This window comes from Phyllostomus hastatus, unplaced genomic scaffold, assembly GCF_019186645.2.
Source record: "Phyllostomus hastatus isolate PE091 unplaced genomic scaffold, TTU_PhHast_1.1 phas_contig_254, whole genome shotgun sequence".
Taxonomy (NCBI): Eukaryota; Metazoa; Chordata; class Mammalia; order Chiroptera; family Phyllostomidae; genus Phyllostomus; species Phyllostomus hastatus.
In genome coordinates, this window is record NW_025333810.1 from 17,063,517 (window position 1) to 17,087,885 (window position 24,369).

The 24,369-nt window shown below is 37.6% G+C and overlaps 1 protein-coding gene across 3 annotated transcripts in view; it reads right to left on the reverse strand.

Moving 5' to 3' along the window:
- Positions 1-23,973, reverse strand: part of CEP120 (centrosomal protein 120) — a 73,541-nt gene extending 49,568 nt beyond the window's left edge. Inside the window, exons 1-6 of one of the 3 annotated variants that reach the window (XM_045838064.1) lie at positions 23,886-23,973; positions 23,525-23,602; positions 19,362-19,518; positions 17,675-17,789; positions 15,082-15,223; positions 8,943-9,091 (exon numbers count right to left, since the gene is read on the reverse strand). In XM_045838064.1, coding sequence (XP_045694020.1) covers positions 8,943-9,091; positions 15,082-15,223; positions 17,675-17,789; positions 19,362-19,518; positions 23,525-23,573 — 612 coding nt within the window. In that variant the 5' untranslated portion in view covers positions 23,574-23,602; positions 23,886-23,973. Of the gene's footprint in view, positions 1-8,942; positions 9,092-15,081; positions 15,224-17,674; positions 17,790-19,361; positions 19,519-23,524 lie in introns of all 3 variants that reach the window. The other 2 variants (XM_045838063.1, XM_045838062.1) reach the window with 2 other exon arrangements.
- Positions 23,974-24,369: the final 396 nt, after the last annotated feature.

Consider the following 24,369-nt stretch of genomic DNA (forward strand, 5'->3'; position numbering starts at 1 on the left):
TACCTAATACACAGAAACAAACACAGGAAGCCAGCTAAAATGAGGAGACAAAGAAACACACCACAAATGAAGTAGAACAAAACTCTGAAAAAAAAAACTAAACAAAATAAAGACAAGCATATTGACAAAATAGAGAGTTCAAAACACTGTTTCTAAAGATGTTAAATGATCTCAGTGAGAACTTCAACAAAGACACGAAGCATAAAAATGGATATAGAAAACAAAACAGAACCAGTCAGATGTGAAGAATACAATAAGTAAAATGCAAAACACCTTAGAGGGAATCAATAGTGGATTAGGTGAAACAGAGGATCAAATCAGTGATCTGGAAGATAAGGTAGTAGAAAACACCCAATCAGAACAGCAAAAAGAAAAAAGAATTTAAAACATTAGGATAGCTTAAGGGACCTTGGGGATAACATCAAGCAAGCCAACATTTGCATCAAAGGGGTACAAGAAGAAAGAGAGAGCAACAAATTAAAAAACCTATTTGAAAAAACAATGATTGAAAACTTCCCTAACCTGGTGATAGAAAAAGACATACAAATCCAGGAAGCACAGCAAGTCCCAAATGAGATGAATGCAAACAGGCCCACTCCAAGACACACATAATTAAAATACCAATGGTTACAGACAGAGAATTTTCTTCAAAGAAGCAAGAAAAAAGCAATTATTATATACAAAAGATAGCTGAGTTCTCAACAGAAACTTTGCAGGCCAGAGAGATTGGCACAAATGTTCAAAGTAATAAAAAACAAGGCCCTACAACCAAGATTTTCAGGGTAGAGTAGCCTATCAATCAAAGTACAAATAGTTTCCAAAACCAGAAAAAGCTAAAGGAGTTCATTGCTACCAAACCATTATTATAAGAAATGTTAAAGGGACTTAAGAAAAAATAAGATAAAAAACATGAATAAGAAAATACCGGAAAAATATTCTCACTGATAAAAGCTAACAATATAAACAGTGGATCAACCAACTATAAAGCTAGTACAAAGGTTAAAATAGATTACTATAAACATAGCTCAGTATATATGAAGCACATGGTAACCACAAACCAAAAATCTGTAACAGAAATAAAAAAAAAATGAAGAGAAAGGAATCCAAACACAACACTATAGAAAGTTACTAACATACAAGAGACTAAGAAAGGAACAGAGAAGAACTACAAAAACAATCAGAAAACCACAAATAAAATGGCAATAATTACGTACCTATCAATAATTACATTAGATGTAAAAGGAGCAAAGGGTTCAATCAAAAGACACAGGGTGGCCAAATGGATAAAATCATAAAATCATATATGCTGCCTACCAACTTCAGACTGAAAGAAAAACAGAATCACAGGAAAATAATGGAAAAGATATTTCATGCAAATGGAAACACAAAAAAGGTGGGATAGCAATACTTTTATCAGACAAAATCACTTTAAAACAAGGGCTGTAAGAAGAAATGAAGAAGGGTATTTCATAATGATAAATGGATCATTCCAACAAGAGGCTATAACTCTTGTCGTAAATATCTACACACTCAACACAGGAGCACCTAAATATATAAAGCAAATATTGCCAAATATAAGGGGAGAGATCAACAGTAATACAGTCACAGTAAAGGACATTTAAGACCCACTGACATCAATGAATAGATCAACTAGATAGAAAATCAACAAGGAAACTGTGGCCTTAAATGACTTTCCACCATATGACTGAAATGGTATTTTTAGGTAATTTCACCCAAAAGCAAAATATACAGACTTTTCAAATGCGCATGGAACATTTTCTAGCATAGACTACATGTCAGGCCACAAAACAAGTCTCAATAAATTTAAGAAGATCAAAATCATTATCAAGCATCTTCTTTGATGACAGTAGCATAAAACTAGAAAACAATTACAAGAAGATAAATGAGAAACAAATGCATAGGCTAAATAATATGTAACTAAACACTGAATGGGTTAATAATGAAATCAAGGAAGAAATCAAAAGATCTCAAGAAGAATAAAAATGAAAACAGAATGACCCCAAAATCTATGGGACACAGCTAAAGCAGTGTAACAGGGAAATTTACCACAATATAAGCCTACCTAAGGAAACAAGAAAAATCTCAAATAAACAACCTAAACTTACACTTAAGAAAACTAAAAAGGAACACCACCACCATCCAAAAGGAGTATAAGGAAGAAAATAATAAAGATCAGAGTAGAAATAAATGAAACAGAGTCTAAAAACATAAATGATCAATGAAGCAACAGCTGATTATTTGAAAAGATAACCAAAATTGATAAACCTTTCACTAGACTTATCAAGAAAAAAAGAGAGAGGGTGAGCCCAAGTAAATAAAATCAGAAATGGCCCCAGCTGGATGGTTCAGTTGTCTGGAGTGTTGTTCTGTACAACAGAAGGTTATGGGTTCAGTCTCTGGTTGGGGTGCATACAGGAGGCAACCAATCGATGTTTCTCCCTCCCCTCCTTCTTCTCTAAAATCAATAAACATCTCCTCATTTGAAGTTTTTTACAAAATCAGAAATGAAAAAGAAATAATAACAGCACAGAAACACAAAGGATTATAAGGAAATACTACAGTATACCAAAATATTGGACAACCTGGAAGAAATGGATAAATTTATAGAAAAATACATATCTTCCAAAACTGAGTCATGTGGAAATAGAACATTTGAACAGATTGGTAACTGCTAATGAAATCGAATCAGTTATCAAAAGACTCCCAACAAAGAAGAGTTCTGGACCAGATGTCTTCATAGGTGAATATTACCAAACATTTAAAGAAGAATTAATACCTATACTGCTTAAACTATTGCAAAAAATTGAAGAGCAGGGAAGACTCTGAAACTCATTTTATGAGGCCATTACCCTTATACCAAAACTGGGCAAAAACACTACAAAAAGATAAAAATTATAAGCCTGGTGAACACAGATGCAGAAATCCTCAAAAAAATATTAGCAAGCCATAAAAAAAACATACACTATGATCAAGTGGAATTTATTCCCAGGATGTAAGGTTGGTTCAATATCAGCAAATCAATCAATATGATACATCACATACACAAAATGAAGGCTAAAAATCACATGAACCTAACAAGCATTTGACAAAATCCACCATCCATTTATAATTAAACTTTTTCAGCAAAATAAAGATAAGAAAACATATTTCAACATAATAAAGGCCCTGTGTTACAAACCCATACCTAACATCATACTCAATGGTGAAAAGCTAAAAGCTTTTTCTTTAAGATTAGGAACAACACAAGGATGTCCATTTTTACCCTTTTTATTCAACATAGTATGGAAGTCCTAGCCATAACAATGCGATGAGACAGAGAGAGAGAAGAGAGAGAGAGAGAGAAAAGCATCCAAATTGAAAAGAAGGAAAACTGTCGTTATTTGTAGATGGCATACTATATTTAGAAAGAACCCCAAGATTCCAGTATAAACTATTAGAGTAATTGAATTGAGCAAAGTAGCAGTATACAAAATTAATATTCAGAAATCAGTTGCATTTTTATGCACCAACAAAGAACTATCAAAAAGAGAAATAAAACAAATACGATCCCATTTACAACTGCTTCAAAAAGAATGGAATACCTGGGAATAAATCTAACCAAGGAGGTAAAAGACCCGTACTCAGAAAACTGTAAAACACTGAAGAAACTGACAAGTAGGATATACTATGTTCATGGATAGGAAGACTTAACATTGTTAAAATGTCCATACTACCCAAAGCAATCTACAGACAGCACAATCTCTATCAAAATGCCAACAGCATTTTACACAGAACTAGAACAAATAATCCTAAAACCAACATGGAACCACAAAAGACCCTAATAGCCAAAGCAATACTGAGAAAGTAGAACAAAGTTGGAAGTATCATGATACCTGATACCAAACTGTACTCAAAGGCTATACTGTAATCAAAACAGGATGGTACTGGCATAAAAAAAAAAAAAAGACATATAGATCAATGGAACAGAACAGAGAGCCCAGAAATAAACTCAGAAATAACTGTCTGTATGGTCAATTAGTCTATGACAAACAAGGTAAGACTATACAATGTAAACACAGTCTCTTCAATAAATGGTGTTGGAAAAACTGACATGTACATGCAAAAAAAATGAAACTAAGACCACTTTCTTATATCATATGCAGGAATAAACTCAAAATGAATTAAAGACTTAAATGTAATGCCTGAAACCATAAAACTCCTAGAAGAAAACATAAGCAGTAAACTCTTTACTATCACTCTTAGTGATATTTTTTTTGAATATGTCCCTTGGGCAAGAAAAACAAAAGAAAATATTAATAAATGGGACTACATCAAACTAAACAGTTTTTACACAGCAAAGGAAACCTCAACAAAATAAAATCACAATCTACTGAATAGAACACATTCTTCAATGATATATCTAATAAGAGTTTAATATTTAAAATGTATAAGAAACTCATACAACTTAACAACAAAATAACAAACAATCCAATTAAAAAATGGGCAGAGGACCTAAACAGACACTTCTCCAAAGAGGACATACAGATGCCAAGTAGACCTATGAAAAGATGCTCAACATCACTAATTATCACAGAAATGCAAATTAAAACTACAGTAAGTTGTCACCTCATATTTGTCAGAATGGCTATCATCAATAAATCAACAAACAACGAGAGTAGCAAGGATGTGAAGAAAAGAGAACCCTGGTGTACTGCTGGTGGGATTGCACATTGGTGCAAGCCACTGTGAAAAACAGTATAGAGGTTCCTCAAAAAATTAAAAATAGAACTACCACATGAACCAGCAATTCCACTTCTAGGTATTTATCCAAAGAAATGCAAAACACTAATTCAAAAACATACATGCACCCCATATTCACTTAGCTATTATTTACAATAGCTAAGATATGGAAACAATCTGAGTGGCCATCAATAGATGAATGGACAAAGATATAGTACAAACATGATGAAATGTTACTCGGCCATAAAAAAAAAAAGAATGAAATCCTGCCATTTGCGACAACACAGAGAGACCTAGAGGGTATTATACTGAGAGAAATAAGTCAGACAAAGAAAGACAAATACCATATGATTTCACTTATATGTGGAATATAAAAAAAAAAAACAAGCCAAACAGAAACAAATTCATAGATATACAGAACAAAATGATGGTTGCCAAAGGAGAGGGGTGTCCAGGGGGATGGGTGAAAATGGTGAAGGGATTCAGAAGTATAAATTCGCAGTTATAAAAATAGTCATGGGGGTGAAAAGTATAGCATAGGAGGTATAGTCAATACAACTATGGAAAGTGTCAGATGAGTACTAGGCCTATTTTGTAGTTATATAAATGTCTAATCATTATGCTGTATACCTGAAACTAATCTAATATTGCATGCCAACTGTAATTTAAAAACAAAAATTAAAGAAATATAAAAATAAATTAGTATTTCAAAAAATTTAGACACAGAAAAGTACATAAACTGTAAGGTCAGAGCTCAATGCATCACAAAGTAAACAAATCTGTGGCACTAGCATTCACATCAAAAAAATAAAATAAAATAAAGCACTGGGACTTCTGGCCAAGATGGAGTCATAGGTAGATACAATTTGCCTCTCCTCACTCAACTAAAAGAAGGATAGCAACACATTTAAAAACAAAAAAATAACCAGAACTACCACAAAACAGAACTGTATAGAAGTCTGACAACCAAGGAGTTAAACAAGAAACATTCATCCAGACTGGTAGGAGGGGCGGAGTTGGGCAGCAGGGACAGAGAAGACTCAAGGCAAGGTGGTGGCTAGAGGACCAGGTGCTCCGACATTTGTGTGCAGATAAACCGGGAGTAACATCTGGTAAGCGAGACAGACCCAGCAACCCAGGGTTCCAGCACAGGGAAACAAAGCCAAAAACCTCTGACTGAAAACACCTGTGGGAGCTGAGGCAGCAGGAGAATGTCCCAGACTCACAGGAAAGTTCACTGGAGAGACCCACAGGGTCCTAGAATGTACACAAACCCACCCACCCGGGAATCAGTCAGTACCAGAAGGGTGCAATTTGCTTGTGGGTAGCAGGGGAAGTGACTGAAAGCCATCTGAGAGCCCAGCTAGTGGCATTTTTCCCTCTCAGACCCCTCACCCACATGCAGAGCCACAACACAGCAATGCAGGTTGCCCCACCCTGGCAAATACCTAAGGCTCCACCCTTTACTACGTAACAGGTGTGCTGAGACAAAAAAATATGTCCCAAATGAAACAGATCAATGCTCCAAAAATAGAACTAAATGATGAAAAGTAAGCCAACCTATCAGATGCACAGTTCAAAACACTGGTAACCAGGATGCTCATAGACATGGTTGAATACAGATGCAAAATAGAGGAAGAAGTGAAGGCTATACAAAATGAAATAAAGGAAAATATACAGGGAACTAACAGTAACGGGTAGGAAACTGGGATTGAAACCAGCGGTTTAGACCAGAAGGAAGAAATAAACATTCAACCAGAACAGAAAGAAGAAACAAGAATTCAAAAAAAATGAGGAGAGGTTTAGGAACCCCCGGGACAACTTTAAATTTTCCAACATCTGAATCATAGGGATGCCAGACGGAGAAGAGGAAGAGCAAGAAATTGAAAACTTATTTGAAAAAATAATGTGGGAGAACTTCCCCCATCTGGTGAAGGAAATAGACTTCCAGGAAGTCCAGGAAGCTCAGAGAGTCTCAAAGAACTTGGACCCAAGGAGGAACCAATTTTGGCTCAATTTTTTAAAAAAGATTGTATTTATTTATTTTCAGAGAGAGGGGACAGGAGGGAGAAAGAGAGGGAGAGAAACATGGATCAGCTGCTTCTCAAACACCCCCAACTGGGGGCCTGGCCTGCAACCCAGGCATGTGCCCTGACCAGGAATTGAACTGGCAACCTGACCTTTCAGTTTTTAGGAAGACGCCCAACCCACTAAGCCACACTAATCAGGGCTTGCCTTAATTTTAAATAGAGATAGCGAACAGCTTGTCAGACAAATCTGCTTTCAAAAAAACCAAACACAAACAAAACCAGAGTGATCTGTCCCAATAAGTCAACTTGCATTATCAAAAACTATTAGTTACAGTGTGGATTCAATAGGTCAATTACCTCCAACAAGCCTTTACACACAAATATAGCTTTACAGATACAAACTATATACTAGGCACTTTAAGTTTTTACATTATCTCATTCCTCATACACATTTGCAAACTGGTTTTATCACCATTATATAACAGAAAATTCAAGCCTCAGACAGGTGAAGTGGGTTGCCTATGCTAAAGAAAGCATTAAGGAGTGAGAATGAGATTCCAACTCAAATCCTCCTTACTGCAAACCCCATAAGAGGCAAGAGAGCATAATAAGGGAATTTAAAAGATGTGAAAAGTAACCACTTGGCCAGAAATACGTAGGCTATTTATTTGGTGTAAAACATTTCTAAGACTTGGTTTCCTCATCTTAAAAATGAAAAATAATAATTCCCTAAAGGCATAGTAGGATTAAAGGCAGCAAATGCAAAGTAGTTGGCACAATGCCTACCTCACAGAACATAACACACAGTAAATGATTGTTAATATTTAACAATTATGCCCCCCTTGGGAGTTGAAAAACATTAAAAATAAAGTGGCAATTTAAAATGCTTTGCAGATATCTCACAACACAATAAAAATGCACTGGACTTGTGTAATGTTCTGGTGTTCTAGTGTTCTGATATGATTAATGAAACCACAGTGGACAGGGCTTCCCCCACAGTCTGAGTGGCACATTATGCTGGGACAATCCACAAGCAGAGAAGAAAAATAAGAAAATTGTTTTTGGGGAAAAAATTATTTTTGGGGAAAGACAAAAGCACATAAAACATCAATGAGAAAATGACAACACTGAATTAGGAGAAAGTAAAGTTCAAAAAACAGTCCTTATAAAAGTGCTTTTATCGTGGGCATAAATTGTGTGACAAAGTTGAACATATTTCCTGAGAGAAATCTTTACCTGATAAATTTTACAAGTCATAAATATGTGCTCACTAACTCAATTCACTTGTGATCTCTGGACTATGTGGGAATTTTGTACCTCTAAGTAAATAATCTCATAAAAATTTTAGTCATAAGTCATATTCTCTATTTTTGAAAATATTAATTTATTTTAATTATGTTGCTACAGAACAACATAATTAAAAAAAAAAACTGGGCTTAATCCTCAGAAGGGCACTGGGTGGAACAACAGCTAATTTTGTGCTGATGAGCCATCTTGGGGAGGAGGCAATCTGCCACGTGCCCCACTCATCCCTGCACAGTTTTGCTGACGGTGCCAGGACTGCGAGGCCCTGACCACTCTCACCCAGGCCATTTCCTAGGGCTGTCTATGCAGCTGGTAACTTTGAGCTAAGGTAACATGTCTTTGGGACAAAGACCGGGGCTGCTTACAATAAATGTGGTGCGTTCCCCATGCTCTGTGTTCTTCAGCTGTGATGCAAACCCACTGTGACCCTCTGTGTCCCCATGCAAGAAACAGTAACAGGCTCACTAAATACCAGACCCAACAGCTATTAAGCTATGACTAAGACAAAGCGCTGCCAACACTGCACATTTCTGCAACACGAAGTTATTCAACGCTTTGAAAAAATCCTTTCATACCAGTCCTTACACTCACTGCCACACAGTACAATGGGAAACAATGTTTACGGATAGTCTTTCTTCTAAATCCTGAGAGACTGGATTTATTCTTACTACCAAGATCATCACAATTTGTTCTTTTCCTAAAGCAAAAATGCTTTCTGATGAAAGAAAATAGTTTTCTACTTCATTTTTAAAAAGTAAAACAAGAAAGTCAATTCGCAAATCTTTTTAAAACCTGAAAGCAGACTTAAAAAAATAAAGTTCAATTTTCAAGCTCTTTATGAATCACTAGGCTGAGGGAAAGCCTCACCTGCTCCAGCTGGGTGGCAAATGCGATGGTCACTGAGAGAGTGAAGAAGTCAGTGCAACACTCCGCCGGTCCGATCTGATGGTAGCCTCCTTCCTCATTCAGCACCGCCACAATGTCCCTGGGGTCAAGTCCAGATAGGCTGGCAGGGACTTTATGGAAAAAATAAATAAACTACATTATAGTTTGCCATTAAAAGATTTTGAAAGCTGGTTAAACTTTTTTGTTTGCAGTTTTCATGGGCACATTTACTATCTCAGTGAGGTTTCCAGTGATTTTTATATGTAACCACCATTTTCTATGTGTACATGAAGTCATATTTTGAAATAAGCTACCATTTTTAAAACTTCAATTTAATTAACCACAGAGAAAAGGCATCACAGGTTTTCTAAAGGAAGTGAATATAAACTGGGAACTGAAAAATAAGCAAAATTTGGCTAAAAACAGAAAAGTGACTGAATAGACAATGAGGGAGTAAAAAGTGTTCTGGGCAGAAGAAACAATACGTACAGACTCAGCAGCAGAAAAAGCACGTACAGACTGATGTGCCGAATCAGAGAGGGAGGACTGACCTAGAAGAGCTAAGCCTGGAGGGATAGGCAGAGGCCATACCGGAGTCTTCTTCAATGCCACGTTACAACAAACAGATAGTTTTCTAAGAATAGGAGAACACCATAAAACAATTTTGAGAAGAGAACTGATATAATCAAATAGACTTCGATATGAAGAGAATGGAGAGGGACAGGGTTTTTCAAATTGATCAAAAAAAAAAAACAAAACCACACACAACTGAAATAATAGATAATATTCAGTACCAGGGAGAATGAAGTAAAGTGAACACTCTCCATGCTGGTAGGTACAGACTAGTGTACAACCTTTTGAAGGGTATTAACTCAGGGCTTATCAAAATTTTTTGCATGCATATTCTATCAACAAGCAATCATTCCTGACTCCTTCAGGAGTTAATCCTAAAGCAATGAGCTCACTAAAGCCATAACTAAAAACTGCATAATGGTTCAGAACACAGACACTAGAGTCACACAGACCAAGTTTCCAACCCCAGTTCTGCCATTCACTAATTATACAGGAAAACTATGATCTCCTTCAGTCTCATTTTTTCTGCAAAGTTTTTTGTGTTGTTGAGAAGATAAAATTAAACAACGAAAAGTTGTTTAGTATCTGACAATTAAGCACTTGAATAAAGGTAGCCATTTAATTTTAAGGTCAAGGGAGCTTAGAAATCAAAATAATTGTGACAGGTCTCTCACTGTCAGGAAAGAGAGTTACAAGGATGGAAGGTGAGAAGAACTAGGATAAATCTTGTGTAGGATTGGATGGATTGAAGGTGTCTAGGTGAATGTATGCTATTCAATAAATGTAGAGATAATAAAGAAAAATAAGAGAGATACAAAGATATATATATATATATATACATACTCATGTGTATATGTAGGGTGGAGCAAAAGTAGGTTTACAGTTGTTTGCATGTACAGTTGTAATACTTCCTGTGTGTACATGCACAAATTCTCTAACTTTTTCCACTGAAAGGGCCTGAGTGCAGCAACATCCCAATAGCAACTGGCACTCCTAGAGCCTGAATCTTGACTTCTAAATAGCATTCTTTACTCAAAGGAAACAGGGCTCCTTGAAGAAATGGTTGAATCCCGGGCTGAGACAGGAAACATATAAGATGAGCCTGGACCATCTTCTTGTGCCAGAAAACAAGAAAAAACTAAAAAAATTATGGAGACAGTCAAAAGGAAACACAAGAAGCTTGCAGAGGCTCCCACTGTGCAAATCTGGGACAAATGTGATACGTAAAAATTGTAACCCACTAAATAAAATGAGAAAACTGTAAGTCCACACTTGTACAATATAAACAAACAGAAGGTTTAATGAAGAAGAAATATTTTTATAATTTTATAATTCTGACCCATAAAACATTTACTAATTACAAAGGAAAAATAGCAAGTTTACAATTGAGAACACAGACACACAACACCTTAATCAAGTAATCAAAGTGGTCATCATCAATAATGGAACAAATCAAAATTCTGTGTCACCTGACAAGATGGCAATCAGAGAAACACAGCACCACTTCTGTGACAGTCCTGCCAAAGGTGTACAACCTAAGTCTAATATCAGACACACACAAACAGTACAGGGGCACAGGATCACCCAAAGACTAAGACTTAATTACAGGACTACAGAATGTCTCCCCTCCCCCCAAACATTACCACTACACCACTAAAGGCCTATTTTCCTTTTATGCAGTGTATCATTTCCACCTTTCAACAAAAATATTACAAAGTATACTTAAAGGCTAAAAAACAATCATCATCATCCAAACTTTCATCTTAGGAAAACAGAGAAGAACAAACTAAATTCAAAATAAGCAAAAGGGAGAAATAATAAAAACTAGAGCAAAAATCAATGAACCTGAAAATAGGAAATCAATGGAGAAAAATCAAACCAAAAGCTGGTTCACTGAAAAGATCAATAAAAGCAATAAGCTTCTAACCAGCTTTAGAGCAAAAGAGAGAAGACACAAATTACTAATTTCAGAAATGAAAGAGGTAACAACACCACAGATCCCATGGGCATTAAAAGGATAACCAAAAAATACTATGAGTAACTCTATGCCCACAAACTTGATAACCTAGATGAAATGCACCAATTCGTCTGCAAGATACAATCTGCCAAAATTCACACAAGAATAAACAGACAATCTGAATAGGGTGAGTCATTTAATTAAATTGAATCAGTAATTTTACAAACCAGAAAGCACCAGACCCAGATGTTTCATTGGTGAATCATATCAAACATTCAAGAAAGAAATTACAGCGGACCCTTGAACAACACAGGTTTGAACTATGTAGGGCCACCTATATACAGATTTAAATCACTGTTGTTCAAGGATTAACCATATTTTGGATCCACAGTTGTGATTCTGAGTATGCTGAGGACCAACTTAAGTTAAACTCGGATTTTCAACAGCTGGGGGTTCAGCACTTCTGTCCCCCACTCACCACTTTAAGGGTCAACTGTACACCAACCATCTACAATCTTTTTCAAAAAATGTAAGCAGAGGGAATACTTCCTAACTTGTTCTATGAGGCCAGCATTACTATAATATCAAAACCTGACAAAGGCATTACCAAAAAAACAAAACAGATTAATACTCTCATAAACATAAATGCAAAAATCCTCAACAAAATATTAGCCAGCTGAATACAATGATGTATAAAAAGGAAATACACACTACCACCACCACATGGGATTTCACAAACCTATTAATGTAATCTGCATCAACAGGTTAAAGAAAAATCACATGCTCATACCAACAGAGGCAGAAGTATGAGACAAAATCCAAGATTCATTCATGATAAAACACTCCCAGCAAACTAGAAACAGTGACTTTCTCAACCTGACAAAGAACATCTACAAAAAATCTACAGCTAACAGCATATTTGGTGATGAGAAGTTTTCCCACTAAGATCAGGAAATAAGAAGGAAGTCCCCTTTTACTACTGCTTTTCTTTCTTTTTAAAAAATCTTTATTGTATATTCCCCCAATCTTTACTGTATTTTTTTCCATTACCATTTAGTCCCCTTATGTCCCCCTCCCCCCAGCAATTACCACACTTGTCCATGTCCATGAGTCCTTTTCCTTTTTGCTCAATCCCTCCATCCACTGATTTTCAATATCACACCAGAAATCCTCGCTAATGCACTAACACATGCAAAGGAACTAAAAGACATACAGGCTGGAAAGTAAGACATAAAACTGTCTTCGTGTGCAGATGATATGACTATATACAACATACCCATCTATGGAAAGACTCAACAAAGAACTCCTGGAGCCAAAAGTAAGTGATTATAAGGCTGCAGGATACAAGATTAACATATAAAAGCCAAATGCTTTCGTATATATCAGTAACGAACAAGTAGAATTTGAAACTAAGGAAAAAAAACACTATTTACATCAGCACCCAAAACAAATATTTAGGAATAAATCTAACAAAATATGTACAAGATTTATATAAGGAAAACCGCAAAACTCTGATGAACAAAATCAACAAAGAACTAAATGGAGAGATATTCCAGGCTCATAAATAGGACAACTCAATATTGTCAAGATGTTAGTTCTTCCCAGCGTGATCTATAGGGTCAATGCAAGCTCAGTAAGAATCTCAGTGAGTTATTTGTGGACATTGATAAACTGGTCTTAAGTTTATATGAGAAGCAAAAGACCCAGAATAGCAAACTTAATACTGAAAGAGAACAACAAAAGTTGGACTAATACATACTCAAATTCAAGGTGTACTGTAAAGCTACAGTAATCAAAACTGTGAAAGTCAAATGATCTTTGACCAAGGAGAAAAGGCAAAGATAGAGTTTTTCAACAAATGGTGCTGGAACAAATGGACATCCACTGGTAAAAAAGAAAAGGATCTAGACTCAAACCTCATTGCCTTCTCAAAAATGAACTTAAAATGGATCATAGACCTAAGTGTAATACAAAAACCTTCAAGACTTCAAACAAACATAGGAAAAACATAGACGTAGATGACTTTGGTCATGGGGATGACTTTTCAGATACAATATCAAAGGCATGAGCCACAAAAGAATTGGTGAGCTGGGCTTCATTAAAATTTTAAAAACTTCTCTACTAAAGACAATGTAAAAAGAAGAAGACAAGTCATACTGGGAAGAAGACAAGTCATATGACAAAGGACTGTTATCCAAAATATATTTTAAAAACCTCTTAAAATTCAACAATAACAAAACAAGCAATTAAAATGGGCAAAAGACCTGAACAGACACTCCACCAAGAAAGATACAGAGAGCAAGTAATCATATGAAAAGATGTTAATACCATATATCATTACAGAATTGCTATTAGCACAAAATACTACTCATCTATTACAACGGCCAATATCCAAAACACTGACGGTACCAAATGCTGACATGGATATATAGCAATAGGAACTCTCTCATTCATTGCTGGTGGGGATGCAAAATGGCATATCCTCTTGGGAAAATAGTTTGGTTGGCAATTTCTCATAAAACCAAACATACTCTAACCATCCAGTAATCACACTCCTTGGTATTTACCCAAATGAAATGAAAAGTTATGTCCACACAAAAACCTGCACAGGGATATTTATAGCAGCTTTATTCCTAATTGTTAAAACTTGAAAGCAACCAAGATGTTCTTCAGTGAGTGGATAAATAAACTGTGATACATCCAGACAATGTAATATTATTCAATGCTAAAAAGAAGTGAGCTATCAAGGCATGGAAAGATATGGAAGAACCTTAAGTGAGTATTACTATGTAAAGGAAGACAATCTGAAAAGGCTACATATAGTATAATTAACAATGTGACATTCTGGAAAGGGAAAATCTATGGAGACAATAAACCATATAGGGAGGGAGGCATGAGCAGAGCACACAGGATTTTTAGGGCAGTGAAACTATACTGTAGGATATGATAGTCATGGATATGTCATTGCACATTTGTGAAAACCTGTGGAATGCACAACACAAAGAATGAACCCTAACAGGAACTATGAACTTTAGGTGATACCAATGTGTTCATGGAAGCCCATCAATTATAGCAAATGGACCACTCTGGTAAGGATTGTTGACAATGCGGGAGGTATATCTGTGTGAGGACAGGGTTATGTGAAAACACTCTAAACTTTCCAGTTTTTCTGGGGACCTAAAACTTCTTTGAAAGATAAAATTTATTAATTAAAAAGGAAAGAAACATAAATGAAGATTTTGTTAAACTACAGTTAATAGAGAAGAGCATAACCATTTACTGGCATTCCTGTACTCATCCTAGAAAGAAAATTTCCCAAGTAGCAACTTTTAAAAACACCACAAAATTCTACTTTGTTCTATTATGTATCAAATAAAGAAAAGAAAATCTTTCCTAATTTTCTAAGCTTTGTAAACAAGAGCCTAGCAACAAGTATAACAATGTCACAACATTTGTCTGATACACTAGAGCAAAATCAGTTTACACTCCTGCACATATATACACCTTCCTGTAACACCCCGCCACCCATCCTAAGGTTCTGATCCACAGACGCAGCTTCTCCAAGAATGTCCTTGGAGATGATGCACAAACCTTTTCCATCTCGAGGAGGAGCTCCCTTTGCTTTAAAACTGTCCACTGGTGCCTTTGAATCTGTTTCCAAAGCAATGCTTATCTGTATCTCAGACTTGAACTTGGTGTATTTATTACTCAGCAACTGGTACCATTTTGGTGCCTAGAGAATAACAACAAAATACCTTCATAGTTAACAGGAAATAAATAGTAGAGGGAGATGTTCGATAAGGTTCTAAATATATCTCCTGTAATTTCTCAGTGCTTTCTCCTCTTAAAACAATTTTTCCACATTTTCCTCAAAAGAAATTAATCCTGCTTAGGAAGCTTACTGAATTTCCTCCTGAAGTGGAAGTTTAGAGTATCTTTCTTGCAGCTATTCCCATGCTTCAACAGATAATATATTAAAGAAAACAATTTATTTCTTTCCATCTTTACACTCATGTCCTCAATCTCCCTTCATTCCTTAAACAAAAAAGACTACCAATTCTCCATTTCCCAACCCCTAATTTTTCACTTTTTCTCTTATACCTATTCTGCCTGGCATATTTCTGCTTTGTTCTACTTATATCAAATAAGGAAAAGAAAAGCTTAATATTAATAAAAACAGTAAGAAATATTAAAGTAAAGGTCTAATGGTTGAGCTCTGGGTTCTGAACTAAATGTTTGACTGATATTAATCTATAAAGTCTTTCTCACAGAATGAAGTACCCTAAATTACCCAGATATTCCCCCCAGAGTAGCATCAGAAACTCCAGCCCCCAAACCAGCCTTCATGGTCTCATGGCCCGGGACCACAGGTGCCGTTGGTGCAGGAACCACTGGTGGGCAGGGCACCATTTCAACACCTGGGAGCAGCATCCTTACTCTGACCACTATTCTATAAAGGCACAGTCCAGTGCTTGGACTGATCAAAACCAAAAGCAGCTGTTTTGGTTTGATAAGTTCTGTCTGATAAATAAAACAAGATAAACTAAGCCATAGATTTAAAAAATTCACAGCCAAGTTTATTTTTAAGGTTAAAACTTTATAACTTGTTGTGATACTTTTATGTTGTACTTCTTAAGACAAAATTCATTTGTTATTTTATGTCTTGTGACAAATATTTTCTAATTTTAAGTACAGCCTGAAAAAAATATTTTTATCTACTTTGCAAACTATCTTTTTGTGACATAAGTCACAAGCAAATCTGAATTCTTCTACGTTTACATTTATTTACAAAAATTCAAATTACTTTTAACTTCAAATACTTTACTGGCCAACTTCATATATTTTTGCTGGCAAACAGAACAATTGGTTTTCCTAAACTAATGGAATTTTAAAACATTTCTCCTTAACTTTGATCACAAATACAATGACAAACTGCCCTAAAGCACGAGACAAGGAGAAAAGAAATGCCAAGTGAATTTAGAGGTATGATGTCCTCTCGGATATCCCCCTCCCAAGAGGATTTACCTTCTTTGTAACCAAAGCAACTGCAAAGGCATCTTCCAGACACTAGAAGCTGCAGCAGAGAAGCTGGGTGAGGGAAACATCAGGGACACAAGCATGACCCCAGGTCCTTTTTCAGGACCTAGGGGCAGGCTGGTGATGAGTACCCAAGGACTGGGGATAAACAAGTCCTCTTTTAAAGCATTTAAAAATTTCAGTTTCTTTTGAACGATTCCAAATTTGGGCCAGGCTGACTGGCTTATTTGCAAATATCATTGCTATCAGCAGCAAAAATGTTAGTAACAGATAAATTTTTCTTCACAGAATCCTAACTTATGACTCAAATCAAGTATAGAGAAGTTTAAAATAAAAAAAGAATTTGTACTCTACGTCTTTTAAAAACTGTGAGAAAACAAAGACAAAGAAAAACTAAATGTAAACATGTCTAAAAGTCAATAATGTACAGAGGTTAAATGATAATAAAAAAGGCACAAGAAACATTTTCAATAACAAAAAGCCCTAACACAGAAATCAGGACCTAGAGCTTGCTCCCTTGCAAGCACGCTCCCCTCCTCAGTGGGGGCAGGTTGGGGGGCTGCTGTTTACATAGAGTTAGGTGTGTTTCCATAAGCTCACTTACTCTGTTACGTATGGAAGGCAAGGGGCAAGAAGCAGGGAAACCAAGTAGAAGGCTAATATGACAGCCAAGGTAAAAAACAATGGTGGCAGGGAAAATGCAGAGTAGTAGATGGATCAGGAGGGAAAAATCTAACTGGAAAGAATGGCTACAGAGGCAGAAAAAGGGAGGTATCAAGAAAGACTTCTATATTTCTAGCTTGCAAAACTGGAAGGAGAGTGGAGGCCACTCACTGAAGTAAGGGACAGTGGAAGAACGCCCCCTTTAAAGCAAAGCTGAGGAGTTGCAGATGTTAAGCTCAAGATTAACAGCAACCTGACCCTAGGTTTGAGCTGATAGAGAAGTTTCTTTGAGAAAGGCAGGTTGTAGGTCAATGACATGATTAGAAGGTCAGGGTGTTCTAAATCAAATGCACAAACTAAAACACAAGAACTGCCATAGTGGCATCAGGTCTAGTATTCCACACCCTTTCCATCAATCTGATTGCTATATATTGAGAAACAAACTGTTTAACATAATCAGTAAAAAACATCAAAAGTACAGTACCTGCTTTGTTTCTTGAGCAGTTCTTAAGTCTAGAAGAATGTAACCTATAGTTTCCTTGGCTGCAGTTACAGGATCCAAGGCAAAACACTGGAGTTTGATAGGAGTACGCTGTAGCCTGTAACATGATTTATATGAAAAGTAAAATAGCTTTTGCTTAATATTAAACTGATTTTCTATTACCCTTGAAAAAGCTACCTACTACTATCAAGATTCTGTATTTTCTAAAAAACACTTCAACTGGCAAGAACTATTAATTTTATTTACTTATATACAAAATATGTCAAAAATTTTAGTCTCTCTCCTCTAAGATGCTGTCATCAAGGTCAATGTTTTTCAAGCTTCTATAATTTATAGAACTCTTTTGAAGTAAAAACAACCATTACTCCTTAAGTTTGTTTTTAATTGTTTTTCTTATACTATCACACAAATAAAACTGCAAATATACACATATACTTACAGCTCTTTTTGTACCTAAAATCCGAAATAACTAAGGCATTAAACACCATAAAATCATAAACTATTAAAACTAGCAATGTAACGTAATGCATGACAATGCTCCATAGTCATGGCCGTGACTGGTATGCCATGAGTTCTTTTGCATCTGGAACCCCTATACCGGCTCTTGCAGTAAGCTGATTAAATTTTGTCACCACCTTTACTTAGTGGAAAGGCTGCAAAACCTGCACAAGGCACAAAATCATCATTTACCATATTCCACTGCTCTGTGTCATTTCCTTAGCCCGTACACTCAGAGCGGTGCCACTGGGCAGTGACACAACTGTACAGACAACTACCAATGTGGTCATGAACATCTCACATCAGAACTCTGTCTAGGCAGACATTCTGGAAGTCACTGGGAGGAAACACAAAATTTTGATAGTCTCTAAAAATTTAATATCCTTACAAATAAACCCATGGACTAATCTAGCAAAAGAAGAAAATAAATTTCTCCTTGCTTTCATTTTTATTTGATTTAGTAGTAAGAAAGAGCAAGTACTGAAGTGATTATATGTTTCCCAGAAGGAAATATCTTCTCGATCCTTTTAAAAATAAAAAGTATCAATGTTCTTGTGTGCTTCTGGTCATCAGAGTTCATTAAGTAAATAAGGCTATGAATCATAGTCTGCTTTATAATAAAGTGTTTAAATGTCTAAAATCAAGTATAAAATTAATTTCAAAGATCTTTTATATAATTACTCTAGTACATATCTATATATCCTTGGCAGCCAGATAAAATATACAATAAATGAATAGAAATCACAATGAATTCCAAAGCATATTTAATATTGGGTAGACATCATTATAGCACTTCTAGATACCCAGTCTCTCATACAATAGCTCCCCGACAAAAAAGAGGTAGGTGTAGTGGCAAAAGGCGTAGGCTCTGATGCTAGACTGCTCAAGCTCCACCACTATCCAGCTGGCGTCTATACTGTCCAGCTAACTAACTCAGGACAAGTTATTTCACCTCTTTGGCTTCAGTTTTCTCATCTGTAACATGAGGGAAATACCTACTCTATAGAGTTGATCTGATTTTTAAATGAATTGTTGTTACCATGCCCTTTCAAAATTTCTGGGCACATTAATATTTGTTAAATGAATTTTTATTACTATAATCTAATGAGATATATGAATTTATTTATAACAGCCTGAAAAAGCACAGAGCAAATTGACACTCTACAGTTACCTGTGCTGATGGAGTGCTTTTCTGTCAATTTCCCAGGCTAACTCGGTGGCAAATTGTGGCTGGTCAGTATGGTCCACAGGATCAGTAGCCAACTGTTCTCCATCAAATTTTGCTTCTACTACAAGCACATGCTTTGGACGCTTGGGGAAGTGGCGACCTGGAAAAAAAAGACTATATAGGTTAAACAGAAGTATACAAAAATCAAATGTCATTTAGCATATATTTTAAAAATTGATATATGTTAAGAGTGGCTGACTTATCATATAGTCCATAAGCTACCTCCCTAACACATGTTCACATACATACCCACTCAAATTCAGTGTTCATAAAAACCATGAATCAGCCCTAGCTGGGCAGCTGGATTGTAACATCATCCTGTACACCAAAAGGTTGCGGGTTCAATCCCTGGTCAGGGCATGTACAGGAGGCAACTGATCAATATTTCTCTCATATCGCTGTTTCTGTCTATCTCTCTCTCTCCATCCCACTTCCTCACTCTCTAAAATCAATAAACTATCCTCGGGTGAGGATTTTTTTAAAAAATGAATTAAGTTTAAAGCTGTAACTTATAAATTAGTGCTTCTCAAACATTAATGTGTATATGAATCACCTGAAACCCTATAAAACTGTAGATACTGGTTCAGTAGGTCTAGGGTGGGCCTGAGAGCCTACATTTCTAACAAGATCATAGGTAATGTCAATGCTATTGTCCTCATTTCACACCTTGAGCATCAATGACCTCAGTAACATTTAGAAATAAGGAGTTAAAACTGTGATTACACCAACTTTAGATATTACCACGTAATACAAACAAAGTCATCTGGAGAGTTATGAAATATATTAGCAAAAACAAATTTACCTGCATATTAATTTTCCTGTTAACACAGTTAAAATTTTTCAAATTAGCCAAAGAAAAATAAATACATGTGTTCATTCATTCTATTCTCAAGGACAATGTTGCATATTTGCAAAAAATATTAAAGCATTCTATCTACCCATTCCTTCACTGTTTACTGAAGGCACAGTCAGAGACAGGTATTATGTCAGATGATGGGGTGCACAAAAAAGTAAAAGAGTACTTGCCCTCAAAGAATGAAGGTCTAGTGGAAAGAGACAAAACACTGAAAACAGAACTAAGGCAGAAGTAGTAAGAATATTACAGTCAACCTGTTTATAGGTCTGGAGAGGTGGATCTTGGTGAAGGGAGTTTTAATCACTGTGAAGTACATTCATCTCTGCTGCTACTCACCCTGGTATAAGCTTACTTAGGAATTAAACTGATGAGAAAAGCGTTGACTGCAAACCTGTGGTTTTCACTTGAGGCTCTCACGGAAATCTCCTAGTAGGAATCTTGCTACACATGGCCTGGCTCTCCCAATTAGCAGTCACAGAGGTTTCTCTCTGGACCTCATTTTCAGCAGTTTTAAAAGATTGGTAGGTTCCCCAAATGAATTTCACATATGTCAAAAAAAAACCCTATATTTTCAGACTATCATAAGTGTAACCTCCAATAAGCCTGAGGACAGAGGCTATGATGTAGTGCAATAAATGAGGAATACCTTGAGAACAGAAATCCCACCTTTTTTATCCTTACTATTCAGTACACGTCCCATATCCTGCTCATGGTAGAAACCCAATCATTTTCTTTTGCATAAAGGGCACTTCTAGAAGTATAGCCAAGAAATTGCAAGCCGCTCAATACTGTACAGTTGAAGGACTGGGAACACACGACTAGGTGGCGGGAAGGGAGATGAGGCTGGAAGAAATGCAAGCGATCTACCAGAAAGGATATGCTATTCTAAGAAGTACAGACATTATCCTTTAGGGCACCAAAGGGTTTTAAGAAAATGAGATTTGCATTTCAGAAAGAGTATCCCCAGACGGTAATGTGGACAGTATAGTTTCTAGAAAGGAAGAAAACATTTATGAAACAAGACTACTGAAAAGATTATTACAATAGACTAAATGGATAGTGAGGGTCCCAAAGCAGGGCATTCACAATGGAAGCTCATTTATTTAAGTTTATATGAAGTGTCTGCTAGCATTTTTAAAATAAAATCAATAACACCTGGTGATAATTTGGAAGTTGGGGATGGAGAGGAAGGGGATGAACCTCAGGTTCTTGACTTGAGGTGACAGCGTGGTTAATAAGAAGAGAAATGCAAACACAAGAGGAGGAACCATTTGGAGGGAGGGCCAAAAGAGTTTTAGACACATTTGTGACAACACCTAACTGACATCCGTGACTCCAGGTTCTCCTCCCTTCACACTGCTACGAAACTAAACTTGCAAAAAACTTTATCCTACATGGGAATATATGCCACCCCCTTAGTATTTTTGCACATTAAACTATTTTCTTTAAAGAGCCTATAAAGCCTGGTCACTCTAGGTATACAAGCTTATTTCTTACCACAATATTCCTAAATATTCACCTTCCTCTACCTTGCTCGTCCTGCTGACCTCTCCACGTCTCGTGCCCAAATTGTCCTGGGTTGTCCAATTGCCTGGAATGATGTCCTTCTAGCCCCCTATCTAAAGCTTACTTACCATTTTAAGCACTTCAGCCATCATCCCCACCCACCCCCAAAACCTGTGTTTATAGCCCACATCACCATATTTTTAATACAGTATATTCCAACATACTGTGTCCTGCACATTAATTTGATATTCCCAAGTAAACAAACACCTACATCTTTGAAGGGAAAGAAAGCGCCTCTTATTTCCATTTCCTTATAGCATGGGATAAGTCCAAAAGCTTTTGTTAACAACATAATAATGGGATTTTAGTCTTATGTCCTTATTTTTTTAAAACAAGTTTTTTATTTTTAGATTTTTTTTCCTTTTAAAAAAAGATCTTATTTATTTTCAGAGAAAGGGGAAGGGGAGAGAGAGAGGGAGAGAAATATCAATGTGTGGCTGCCTCTTGCATGCCCCCTACTGGGGACCTGGCCCACAACCCAGGCATGGGCCCTCACTAGGAATCGAACTGGCGACCCTTTGGTTCGCAACCCACACTCAATCCACTGAGCTACACCAGTCAGGAGTACTAGGTCTTTTAAACAATTAGAAACCTAACAGTTGAAACTGTCCCAAAGCTCTACCGCTTGCCATTCTACTGTTCCAAAACTCAAACATTCGGTTTACAATATTTACTTCCCCCTCACCCTGCAAAAAGTGCCAAGCCACCACAGAATACCTCCCACAGAGGGGTGGGGGGAAGGCCAGTCATGCCCCTGGCCCACTCAACATGACTTCTTCTCGCATGTTCTTTATAATCTGTCCTCAATTTACCTGTCAACTCCTAGGCACTCCACTCTCCTGCAGTCTGCTCTCCAACCACAATGAATTTAAGCGACCACAGAACACACCTTGCTTTTCCATACCTTAAGTGCTCTTTGTCTTTCTCTTTGTCTGCGTCCCTTTGACTTTCCTTTTTTCACCTGTCAAATTCCTAACCATCCCTTAGGACCCAAATAAGTGTCACCTCCTCCGGGGAACCCCTTCCGCAACTTCCCTAAAGATGGTCATTCCCTCTTTCTTACCCTGATGAATTGTTTGTTGACACACTGTCCATCCTACATCCTTAGTTTTTAGAACCAGGATTGTTTTATTCTGACATTCCCAACACTGTGCCTGACACTCGATGAGTCTCCAATAAACAAATGTCAATAAACCAAACTCCAGGACACGCATAGTAGTATTAGGCCCTCTTGACAACCTTTAAGTCCTCCATCGAGACTTGCAAAGCGCATGCCCTCCATAACACTCTGAAACCTCAGGAAACATGTATTTGAATCAAAGGAAAATTCTTGGAAATGCTCTTACCAGGAGGTCGCTGAACAGAACGTGCTTTCCAGGCACACTTTCAGCTCGTATATAAAAGTCATCGACATACTGCTGCTTCTGGGAATCGTTTTCCTACAATCTCTGGGGCTGCGGCTAGTCACACTAAATATCACCTACCCTTAATAGCGTTCATACTCCCTTGAGAGATTTTTAAATCAATTGCCTAGCAGACCTCACCACGTACAACTTCGAACAAGTCTTTGGGGACCACGAAAGCAAAGATGACAAGGTTCTTAGGGCTCACAAAGCCTCGCTCCCGCATCACTGCATTAAAATCAGGAAGCAGCAGTTGCGTAAGTCAGTCCTGGGTCGCTTACCTTCTACGATGGACACAACGATGAGCAGTGGGTCGGACTTGGAGACCATGGCTGCGGTCTGCGGCCCGCAGGCGGGGTCTGCTGGACGGAAGGGGGCCCCAGCTGAGTCTCGGGTAGCCTGCGACCCCCGGCGGGGCTGCCAGCACGGCTCCCACCGCCCGCTCCTGGCCCCGGACGCCCGGACCCAGCTCTGCGGCCGGGTGCCGCAGCCTGCAGCGCTCCCGGCTCCCCGACCCCGGGCCGCCAGCCCAGCTCCTAACCCTGCCCGGATTCAAGGCAAAATGCCGCTCCGCCACCCGACCCGGCCAGTTTGCAACCAGAGGCGAGCCCGCTGCCTAAGGACCTTTTGCCGCCTGTGTACCCGTTTTTCAAACGCCCCGGCAGCCGCCGCGGCCGCTGCCGCCGCCCTCAGCTTCCGCCTAGCAACCGGGCCCGCAGGCCCAGTGCCCGGGAGAGGCCGGAGGACAAAGGGTGATAGAGACCAGGGCAGGTGAGGATAGAACGCCCCTCGGCCCACTTTGACGCTTGCCCTTTTACACTTGGTTCCACAGCCCGAGAGAGACGACTAGACCAATACCTCACAGCGCCCTCTGCTAGCCGGACGAGGGAAAGCGGGCGATTTGCGGGGAACAGCTGCGCAGGCGCATTACTGCGGTAAAGGCTACCAGAAGTTCCCTTATGAAGAGTGTGAAAGTAGTGTATTCTCTGCATTATGCTCTGTACAAAACCTGGGAAATAGATCAATAGAGATTTTTCAGGAATCTAGCTCGTTTCAAGCCCCTACTGTCAAAACTGTTTAAAGATCAAATCACAGAAAAATAATGAGTTAAGTCTGAGTTCTGTGA